Consider the following 12,071-nt stretch of genomic DNA (forward strand, 5'->3'; position numbering starts at 1 on the left):
CTAACAACACTCTTAAGAATGATAATAGGTTTTACAAAATAGATTTTGAGAGGGCATAGTAGCTGAAGTTTTTGTGAAAAAATGCAGAGAAAGCTAGACTGACTTTCTCAAAAAACCAGAACGCTTACGCTTGCTCAGTCAGTTTGGTCTGTCAGAATTATTTGTGTGTTAAACACAAGAAACCCTAAATAAGTGGCTTGAAGTACTCCAGGTGCCCAAGTGGAAAAAGAATGAGACGGAACACAATACAGTGGGCTGTTTCTGTAGACCTCCTGCATTCATTGTGCTGACTTCAACCAAACAGCAGATCTCAAGCACATTGCTACTATATTGTGCTTGGGGCAGGGGAGGGTGGTATTTAGAGGCCAGATGCCCTTGTAAATACGCAGTTTTATCAGTGCAGGTATTATGGTGTTAAAGGTCAAATTTAAAAGCTGGACTGTGTGTTTCCACTGTGGACTGATGTAATTTTGCACATGTGTGTTCTTCATTATTGTCTGCAGGTCTGTATCTCAAGGCAGATGCAGATGTGCATTCTGGTTTGTCGATCTCACAAGCTTCTCTGATGAGCATATTTGAATGATATTCTCTACAACAGGCTTTAAAATTCACAAAGGAAGTGCGTGATGTCGCGGAGTGCAATCAATAAACATTGCATGTCTCGCCCACTGAGATGCTTGGTTCAGGGGCTATAATTAGGGATTGGTTGCGGTCTAACCACCGCACCATGCCTCTTGTACCTAATAAGCGTGAGTATTAGCTCCAGGGTCCCCACAATCATGTTTTACCTGATTGGTCCCCTCAGGCCACACGTGGGGTGGCTTTCAATGGCCCCATTTCAATTTGGGTACGTGTCTGGAGTTAATCAGACACAGTCTGAGGTCACGTGAAGGACTTCAGTACATAAATGCCCCTTTGCCAATTTATTAAGTTCCATAGGGCAGGAATTATGTACTGTAGAAGTTCATAAGATTTTCTATAAGACCCCTAGGTAAAGCCATATTAATTCACCGCCAGTACCTGCTAAATGTTTTTATACGGTTTGATTTTACACCTGCCCCCGATTCAACCGATAACATGCAGTCAACCGATCAATTTGAACACATGCACATTGAAGAGATCCTGTATTTATACCAGTAGGACTCCTGGATCCGGCTGTGAAGGAATGTCTCCCGGAAAAAGCTGATCTAGAGAAAAGCTTTTCTAGAGCGCCTGAGAACTGCCCTTATTAACTGCGTGCACTTTCCCTACACCTAGGGCTGAAATGATTGTGTATTACCTTAGGGATATAACGTAGAGTGTAATATATGTACTGCGATTACTTGGCATGTCAGCCCTTGCAAACATAATTCTTCTAAAATGATGGCAGGTGCCAGAAATCCCTGGCCTTATATGGCAGGCAGATGATGATGATGCTGCTTCAGGCATCGTTATTCCTGTTGTTTCTGTGCTCTGTCCTCATGTGTCCCGTGCCAGAGGCTTACAACAACAGCCTTCCTCTTATTGGCAGCTACAAGGCAGCTCAAGTGCTCACATTATCACTGTGTTCAATGTGCAGTGCTGGCAATATGTGTGCTAATGCACTGAGCAAATCAAAGACAGAATTGTGGGATCATTTTTAATGCCTTGTGGAATCAAACATGCAATATGATCGGCGAGCTCTGAATAAAGCGATGTTCTTTTCTTGTACTGCACCCATTCTCTTCCCATGCTTTACATTTCAAAACTGAATCCAAACTAGTGAATTTGTAATGTAATAGCAGTAAAGTTTCTGTCCGGCCCTGAGCCAGTTAAACTTCTGTTCACAGCTCCCATGAGTCTATTGATTGTTATTTTAAAATGTCTTTTACCACTACTGACATTTGGTGTAGCACTGATGTTCAGGAACAAAGTTAATGCCTTATTCCCAAAAGGCCCTTCATCATAGCTCACTGTGGTTCATAATGTTTTTCTAATGCCCATTAAAAGCTTGCAATTGCCTCTCATTATAACAAATACGACTTCAGAATTTGGGGATAGTAAAAAAAAAAAAAAAATACAAACGTGTAATTTAAGGGGCTTTCTTCAAATGCGCCTTTTTTTTCTTCTTCTTCACCAGCGTCAACCAGTCTGGGACTCAGATCTGAAGACTGCCAGAAGCGGCAGCTCCCTGAGCCAGAAAGGAGCCTTCCTGAAGGACTCTCTCTTCTCCAAGGAGCTGGAGACCATGGGGAAACATCTCGCCGGTACGCACAGACAGCGGTTACTACTGAGCGACCATCAAACGCGTCGACGCTGAACGCCACCGCAAATCCGTCGACGGTGACACATCTGAAGGGAGCTCGCAGGCGCCTTCCGCCGTTCCCTCCAACGAATAAGCTAGGGCCCGAGGAGTTTGATTGTCTTAATTAAAAGCTGATCCTCCAATTAAGGTCTTTGGAAAAACAATCACTCAGGGCATCTTTTATTAATTTAATAAGCCAGGCGCCTCAAAGCCGTTAAAAACGTGCAACTCGTACAGTGAGCGCTGACAGATTTTTGTCTGGAAATCGCACGCCTCGGTTACGGCGTGTTCCATCAGTTTTTGATCTGGGCTCCCCTCTGCAAAGGCAGAGCGCGGGGCGGGCGACTTTGAGGCGGGCGCAGCGAGTGACGCCGGGGTAGATGATTAACTGCACCGAAGCCTCCGAGTAGACCAAAGAGCAGCGCTACCATACGTGCGTCAAATCTAAGACATGTGTCTCGCAGCGCTTTGTTTACGCTTCTCCTGCCTTTTGTTTTTGTTCGCCCTTCGCTCACCCCCTTCTGTTGTTTCAGAATTACAAGGTTCCGAGAAGCGCATTGGTTCCCCGCGGTAAGGGTGTGTTCTGTCTCAGCAGAGCAACTGCGCTCGTTATCCTGACCGATCTTTACGCTGTCGCCTACCCCGGGTTCGCTCTCACTGAAGTGAATATGCTATCTGTTGCTTGGAGAAAGCGAACAGTGCCTTGGCAGTTTAGCATCAACGGAAGTCTGCATGTTTACAACACACCCCGTGCTCGTGGAAGACCCTCCAGCCTTCAGATGGCATTGATTTTTGGCTGTTTTACGCACATTTATATTCAAACAGAGAGCTCCCCACACGGCTGGGTATTAAGCCATTGAACAACCTAATTTCCCCCTTTCATGCCTTTATTAGTTGCTAATGTGTTCCATACCGAAAGCCAAAGCTTTCACTTTTATCTCATTTTTCACTCCCATTATGTGGTTAACTAAATCTTATGACTCTATTTTTATTATAATTTGGGTAAATCTAGGTTACTTTATGCTATACAAATTACTGATAAGTGACTCATCATGGAAGTCCCCATTCACAGTTTCCATGAATATAAATGACATATCTCTGCATATCTCTTATTTATGATCCATTTTAGGCCACTTTGTGCGTTACAAAGAAAGTAAAACAAGTCGTCCTCTAATTTCCTGAAACCAGCCACTTTCATTATCAGTGAAGAGTTAATACTCCCTGGAATGGAGGAACTGCATACCTTGCTCCTGCAGTCTTTCATCCTGGGCTGTTTTGATTAAAGAAGGTTAATTACAGATTGTTATTGTCTGTTTCACATTTTGCTGGAGGTGCAAAACTTGATGTCAGGTGATATCACGTCGAATTGGAAGCCAGTATGTCTGGCTCTCCTTTCAGAGCAGGCCTTGTGTGGAATTTAGGAAGTGCCGGTGATCCAGATGTAATTTGGATGTCATGTACTTGATGTATTTAAACAAACACCGGTGCTTGCCAGTCAAGGTTAGCTGTGGAACAGCACATGTGTCTGGAAATCATGTTTTATTCCACTGGGTTCTAATATAGAACATTAACAACAGGCACTCTTTTCATACTTCTGTTGCCTCAGTGTGCATTTTAAATCCTTTCTCTAGACTGCCTACCCCTCTTCACCAAAATTGGACACTATCTCTGTAGCTTTGAGAAAGGAACTACAAACTATAACTAAGTCAGTAAATATCAAGCTATGCAGATATATAATGTGTGATGTATATACAATTCTGTACCAGTTTTCAAATGTCACTATTCCAGTTGTTTCCATGATAAACAGCAACATATGTTTGGTCAATATTTAATGTTATTGGAAATTAAGTGACTATACTCAAATTGAGAAAATGTTCATGTCAACTTATTCAGTTTTCTGCCATCAAATGCAAAATATTTGGGCTGAAAATGCATATAATTAAAAATTAGTTCAGGCATTATGACTGCCTAAAAATCTAAATTAGATATGTGTCTTGCCTCAGGGGAAATTCTTAACTCCTTACAATTGTATTTCTTCAAATGTGGAGACAGCAATCTAATTATTCAAGTCTTTAACTTAAATTAATTGATTCCAGAATAATGGTATACAATAAATCTGGAGTCATTTTTCCCAAACAAGATTATCTTTCACTGGTGTGTAAGTCCGATAGTAAGACAGCAGCTTTCATGGTTGAATTTGAAGGTTTTGTTATTTAAAACAATAACATGTGCTTCACATTTTTATTTGCAGTGGAGGGAAATGTTTGTTTTGGAGAACGCCATGTTTGCTCATAAATGAGGAAGTCAAGGTTTATGAAATACATGTCATCTGTATTTGAGATATTTATTACATGTCACACGTATTTGGTACCCTGACAATATTTTACTTTGAGTCATTCCTGGAAGTGTAATTCATGCGTGTTAACTCCAAGCTTGTTTTGTGAAAATGAAAAGTTGTGAATGATTCTAAAAATAGTAAAATATGTACTTTTTGAGTGTTATCCTATATTTACGATATTTCACTTTCTGGCAGCGCCATTTTTCCATAAGCTACAATAATTGAATATCTAGCAAATAATCAAACAAAAAACTTGTATGCGAATTCCAATGGAATCTTGTGTTTGCTGCCATATTGACAAATGCTTGTTACACAATTTTGAGATCATAGCTGAAGGAAGAGGTGGGAGGCCACAGTTTACACAGTAAATGGGGCCACCGATGACTAGTAAAAATAAACATAAACATCAGGAAAAAAAGCAGCCGGCTTTAAAGAGACAGAGCTGAACTACATGGAAAAATGAGCAGCTGGTAGACTCATCCCTTCACTGCCTCAAATAGCTGCTCTCCAGGCAGTACATGCTGGTTTTTTAGTGCTTTGATCATTCTCATTTAAAAAAAAGAGGCTTTTAGAGTCCTGCTTCTTAAGGTTCAGAATGGTGAGATGGAATATGTATGAAAAGAGACACTTATGGTCATGTAAATGAATAGACCCTCCCCTGAAATGTCTTAGGAAGTGCACAGTCTTTGGATATTTACGGTGAGAGATAGACAGGAGTGAACAGGTAAGTGAGGGATTGTGTGTTTATGGTTTTTTTTTCACCACAGAGGTGGAGCGAGACCTTGCCAAGCTGACCGAAGGGAAGTTAGCGAGGAGTCCCAACAGCCCGCACAGCAGCTTGCGCCTGAGTCCTCTCCACCACAGCTCCCTCCCGCTGTCCGCCCAAGCCTCCCGGCCTCTGTCCCCCGGGGCCCTCTCAGCCAAAGGCACCGTGCTGCCCCTCCTTAGCAACAAGCCCACCTCCCTGGTGATGGGCCGGGCGCAGACGCCTAGCAACCCCAGCAGCCGGACTCCCACCCCCAACGCCCCTAGCAGCCGGCCCAGGACTCCCAGCCGGCCTCTGACCCCCAACAGTTTGATGCCGCGAGCCGTCACGCCTGGCAGCCATAGCAACAAGGACGAGATGTTCGGCAGATCGAGGAGCAGACCCGTCACACCCACCAGCCAGACCGGGAGGCCCCTGCTCACACCGCCTGGCCTGAGCACCACAGAGAGCCTGGGCAAAGCGTTCACTTACAGGCCCAATATGTCAGAGGTAATGACCGTCCTCCCTGGCGCACAAGCCATTCCAGAACTTTAAGTTAAACTCGGATCATTAGACAGTGAAATGGCGCAATCACGCCTAATTAATCTGAAGAGCATAGAACAAGAACAACCAAACAGTGTACCCCCAAGGTTTTTGGAATTACAACAGCGTAGTAATACATATTGTGAAAATACAGTGATTTAAAACATCAAACTGTTAAAAGTCTGCTGCACTGTCTGTTATAATCTCACAATGTTTTTTTTTTTTTTAAAAAGGTTAAGTTTCTACCTGTGAAGGCTCTCATTATAAGCTGGTCATGTCAAGTGACTCAGTGATATCTGCTAAGGAAGAATCCAGGAGTGTAATGGAGATATATGGCAGCAGCATAGACCTTTGAGCTATTATAATTATAATTTGTGAATGTACAAGTGAAGGGGTCCTGAGTGAGACTTTGGCCACCCACTTGTTAAATCTTTCTTCATATGATGTATTTGTTGTGGATATAAAACAAGATGGCAGGCTGGACCGTGATTGTAATGGAACATGACATTTTTATGCAATGAAAATCGCAGGACACGTGAGTGGACTGATTGAGGTGGGTACGGTAGGATTTTGAATCTATGTGGGGAAAAAATATGTCTGGGCTGAGTTTTTCTTCAGTTCTTTTTCACGGTCTATTGCTTGGCAGTATTGTTAAATTCAAAGCCCTTTTTGATGGTTGTATTAATCACAAGAAGGAATTTAACTATTTCTATATTGGTTACTGGTTGACGCCTAGGGAATTAATTTTTTTTTTTTAAACTTCAGAACCACAAATCATGTTTGAGTGAAGCCACCTGGTCCTACCATTGTGCAAATTCAAAAAGAAATCTGAGAAGGGAAAACTGTATTTCTTAAAAATAAATTCTTTTTAAAATGTGTCTTAAAAGTTTTAACTCAAGTAAAGATTTGTCAGTGTGTAATTTATCACTGATATGTACATCATATGCATACATAATACTTAAGAGTGATATCACATTTTAGCATGGAAAAATAAGAACACATAAAATCCTTTTGAATAGACCACTGGGCAATTTATTCATGTTTGGCCCAAAGGATTGTACTCTTAGGTGGACTTAATTTAAAGGAAAATAAAAACATCTGTGGAAGTAATGGACCTGCCAAACATGTTTGCCAGTGGTCTATGTCCTTGCTTTCTGTATTTTCCTGTAATTTGGCTGGGTTTTTTTTACGGGTCACTACTTTCGTCATCCAACAGGACGATTTCTACCAGCAACTGCAGGCCGTTCGGCAGCCATGGCTCATCCCGAGCGACACGGACAGCGACTGTGTGGAACAGCCCGAAAAGGACAAATGTGAGTGGACTGCCGGCCTTTCTCGCTTTGGGTGACATTGAACTCGGACACAGTCGTTGAAAGGGACTCGGAAATAACCAAAAAGCATGCCGTTGAGTTTCTCAAAACCAGCTTTTTTTTTCTTTTTTTTTTTTTTTACCGGGTACTGCAATTCTTCTAAAGCGTTTGCGTACAGATATGTGTTATTGCAAGCGGTAGCACGAACGGTGAAATTGTTACAGGAATTTAGCGTGCGAGTCGAGAGCTGGAATGATGCCCTCCCGTTTCATTAAAGCATGATGCCACGTTATCCTGCACGCGAATAGCAGAAGATGAATCAAAATGAACTGTGATGCCAAGCCGTTGGGGGCAGAGATTGATCTCACCTGGAAAGAGTGCGAGAGCACCCTTTGGGCACCTGTGACACTTTGTCTTAGTGACAAGAGGGAGAAACTCTATAAGCAAGCAAAGCTCGCAGGTAGAATATTGGGTATCTTTTGGTTTGATATTGTTTTAATAAAAACATATACAGTTTCACCACCCCAGGATGTTTTTGTCAAACATATTCAGCTGAAGTCTTTTGGCATTCCTAAAAGATCAAAAAAGATAAACATGTTATATTACTAAAAGTCCCCTAATACATCTGCGTTTCTCAATCCTGTGCTCATAATTATGCGATCAATTACATAATCATGTTGAAATGAAGGTTTTACACACTTGAACAACCCGGATCCAAAAAAACAGTACAGTACCAAATCTTGTCTCACCTAATCTCCACATGCCAGGCTGAGTAATCCTGGCCTGGCTTTCGAGACTAGTCAGAACATGGGTAGATCAAACAGCTAATAATGTCCTTGAGAACTGGTCAGCTTAAAAAAAAAATACAGAGAGAAAAAATTTAATAATTATAGAGCCATTTTGACCAGCAAAAGTTTCCAGAACACTCACATACTCTTCTTTCTTATATTGAGGGAACTTTCAAAAATATCTTTTGGAATAATAAATGCTTACAGAGCCATAACGACCCAGGCACATGATCTACACCAGACAGTGGTTGACAGTGCCAAGCCTGTAGTGAAGGAGCCTTGCTGGTTTTATAAAATGAGAGCTAATGTACTGTTAGCTAATTTACTGTGCTACACTGATGCGAATATTCTAGTAGCCGGTCTCTCCCTTTGTCTGTACGCTCAGCTTTTCCCAAACAATACTGTTCTCAAGTGAATATGCTTCTCCCAGTAAACAAATTACGAGATCAAGGGCTCAGCATAGAAAGAACACTGCGTGCGGAAATGAATGAGAAATTATTGGATCACTCCACTTGTAAAATGGGAATTCCGGTTAAGTGAGACATTTTATACACAAACATTGAGAGAAATGACGAGCAACTGCATATGACTGTTCCAAGGGATTTTTTTTATTTTTTACATTTACTGAAACAAACAGATCTGTTTTGTTTTTTGTCCTTCAAGAGAGAGATAGTGTGTGTGTGTGTGTGTGAGAGAGATAGAGGGAAAAGACAGAGTGTGTGTGTGTGAGAGAGAGAGAGAGAGACAGTGTGTGTGTGTGTGTGTGTGTGAGAGAGAGAGAGAGGGGGAAAGAGAGAGTGACAGTGTGTGTGTGTAGGAGAGAGAGAGGGAGAGAGAGCGAGATGTTGCTGCACTTTTGCGCTGAATAGTTCAGTGCGCGGTATGGGACATCTTTGGTGCTGATTCTCCTGTCAGCCCCTGCATGAGAGAGATAGAGGGAAAAGAGAGAGAGACAGTGTGTGTGTGTGTAGGAGAGAGAGAGAGCGAGATGTTGCTGCACTTTTGCGCTGAATCGTTCAGTGCGGGGTATGGGACATCTTTGGTGCTGATTCTCCTGTCAGCCCCTGCATGCCAGCGCTTGTTTCTAAATTGGCACCAAAGTTGTTTTGAGAAAAACAACAAATAAAAAAGAACTTTTGCAATTTCCTGTTATTTTAGAGACTTCCACTATGGGGTAACCACCATCTCCTATAAAGATAAAAGCAGTTCCTCTCACTTTATATCCCTTAACAGCTTCTCTTTTGTAGTTCTGTGAGGCAAAAATTACTTGATACTTCATTTAAAAGCACGCACACCTATGTGGTTCTTAAATTGAATTCTGTCTTTACATAATTCAGTTATTACTGACTGATAAGTGGAAAATAAAAATTGAATTTCAAATGAGCACACCTCTCTTTAATGGGACAATTAAAAATGAGACAAAAGACAGCCCCAACGTGTTGTATCTCAGTTTTATGATCTAAGTACATAGTGTCTACCATATTTGGTTCAATTTTTTCTGCTGAGCGCGTATGATAATTGGACTATATCAGCCCCTATATGATATGCTAGTCATCTTGGTCTATATCTCTATTATCTGCAAAAAAACTATGAAGCATCCATTGCTCTCTGAACCTTCAAAGTACTTTTATTGTACAATTTATTTAGCTCATCTTAACCATCTGTGAATGTTTGAATTGCCTGTATTCCAGCTGTTGAAGTTGAGAGTTCAAATTCAGTGGGCATGGTCCAGTTGTGCTATCTCTTTAGTTCATCGTACCAGCATTCTTTCAATGTATTGAAACATATAGAAAGTAATATTGCAATAAGTAGTAAGACTACCCTTCCTTATTGAGAGGACTGAAAAACATTGTGAACTGTGAAAAATACACATTTGTCTACGGGTATGTGATTTTCATTAAAATGTCATAAAATGATTAGACTGCCCCTCTAATACTACAGAGTATATTTGTGTGTGTATGATGTCATTTGAATGGATTATAATAAATGCAAATGGATGCCTGATCATGCAGAACTAACATGTTTTTTTTGTTATGCATTGTGTGTACAGGCAGTCAGACTGGAGTACGGGATTCTGCTAAAAGATCAGTGTTTTCAGGTGGGCACATTTACAACAGTAAGGATTTGTTCTGAAATGATGTGTGAAATGATAACAGGCAGGCCGTCTTACTGGGAAAAAACTGCATTCTTTGAAGGAGACGTTCATGTTATCTGTTCGAAAATATGCCCCTTAGGCCTGTAAAACACACTTCTGTTTTGTCTCATGAAGTAAATAACCCAAATTATTCAGTTATTGTTTTAGATACTTTGTCCTCTCCTTCCTATGAAAATGAATCTATTCATGAGACCTATTTTAGCTGTGCTTTTTGAGTTGGGTTGTTCTTCAAGGTATAGTCCTGCATATAAACAAATGCCTTTGCTAAAATGACAAACTTTTTGGTGTGTACCTGTCTACTTATGACTTTGCCAAACAGCGAAGTATTTTGAAATGGTTATGCGTGCATTGTCATCCATGCCTGTGTTTATAGATTAATGACTTGTGCTCTTCAGGAGAAGAGGTAGCTCATCTGAAATGCACTCTGTGCTTTCGATGTCTCAAAAAGTCGTGCAGAATCACTGGAAAGTGTGACAGCAAATGCCTCTTTCCACTGAGTCATTATGCTGCAAGATGCACGTGTAGAAGGATAAGCTAATAGAAATGAGGGAAGTGTCTGGTTGAGTTGTCTGCGGTTTCTATTGCGAATTGGAAAGAGCCTGATTTCATCGCCTTTTTCAAAGGGACTCCAGTGGACTCACAGAAATGACTTTCCAATATTAGAATATCCACGCAGAGCCACTGTAACCAACCCAAACAGGGGCTGTTGTAAAAGCACATACGAGTCGCTGACTTTTGTTAATCCCAGAATGCACAGAGCATGAAATGGCCCTTGAGCTGCAGGCTACACTAGCTCTCACCAGCTTTTTCCAATCCACGGTTGTCTTTGACATGTTTGAATATCAAAGCGTGTTTTATGATAATTACTCCAGTTATTATTCTTATTAGTGGTTAAATATGTCTGAATTTGGTTTCTAGGAGACTAATGTTTTTGTCTTGTTCTTTACAGGCCTATAATGTTCGGGACCAGGAACAGTGATCCTATCCAATGATTATGCAAACTAATGGGCATTTTGAAAAAATGGGAGAATATGACACAAATGGTTTATTTTTATAATTCATATAAAATGGTATACTTTTACTCACAGAGGTAGATTTTTTTTCTTAGAAGCTTTAATCTATGAACTTTACTGAAATATGAAAGAAAGCTTCAGCTAGAAAGTTTATGATGGGGTATTTTAATGTAGAGTGTAAACCTTACATTTATAAATTGTTTTGTCTGCATATAGCATGCTTTTCTGAAGTCTGTGCTGAAGAAACAAAACGAAAATACTTTGCATTCAAAGATTTTATAGTTGATGACCTACTTTGTTAAAATGCACATGTATTTTTACTTTTGGACATTGCTCAATGCTATGCTACTTGAAATCACTGGCTCACATATGTTATGCATTCATATGTTACAGAATTCCAAGACACAAACCAGTTCTGATCCTGATAACACCACGATGTTTGCATGAAATACTGTTTTTGTACTGTATTGGTTCCAGGGGTTTCAGGGCTTTTATGATTCTGCGGCATTCTGGGGTAGCATATTTCTGTTGAGATTTCATAGGTTGTTGGTTCTGGGTTATGGACAGGTCCATGTCAGCTGTGTAACAAGCATTTTGTGCCAGAACTGTGGGACTGGTGCCACAATACTGCTGTTACCTCCTGATAGCACCCGCCCTGAACTGCCATGTTCACAGCTTTTACATGCCATTTACAGCCTCTGGCCGCAAAGCAGTTGAGACTGAGCCATTGTTTTACCAATTACAATACTGTATCCATATTACTGTGGAAGTCTGTAGCTTGCAAAAGGGTTATACACTGTACATTGTGTTGATCTGTGTGTTTGTTTACATTTTTTATGTCACATTTTGTATGTATGAGTATTTTTTCTTTTATTTTTGATGAGTGACTTATTAAAGAGGTGAGAGGTGAAACTAG

The 12,071-nt window shown here is 40.8% G+C and overlaps 1 protein-coding gene across 8 annotated transcripts in view; it reads left to right on the forward strand.

The window, feature by feature from the left end:
• The window catches only part of c4h8orf34 (chromosome 4 C8orf34 homolog), an 83,683-nt gene extending 71,612 nt beyond the window's left edge, over nt 1–12,071 (forward strand). For all 8 annotated transcript variants that reach the window (XM_035413901.1, XM_035413904.1, XM_035413899.1 and 5 more), the window contains exons 11-15: nt 2,099–2,225; nt 5,369–5,856; nt 7,106–7,202; nt 10,038–10,085; nt 11,092–12,071. In XM_035413901.1, coding sequence (XP_035269792.1) covers nt 2,099–2,225; nt 5,369–5,856; nt 7,106–7,202; nt 10,038–10,085; nt 11,092–11,099 — 768 coding nt within the window. In that variant the 3' untranslated portion in view covers nt 11,100–12,071. The remainder of the gene's footprint in view (nt 1–2,098; nt 2,226–5,368; nt 5,857–7,105; nt 7,203–10,037; nt 10,086–11,091) is intronic.

This window comes from Anguilla anguilla, chromosome 4, assembly GCF_013347855.1.
Source record: "Anguilla anguilla isolate fAngAng1 chromosome 4, fAngAng1.pri, whole genome shotgun sequence".
NCBI classification, from domain to species: Eukaryota; Metazoa; Chordata; class Actinopteri; order Anguilliformes; family Anguillidae; genus Anguilla; species Anguilla anguilla.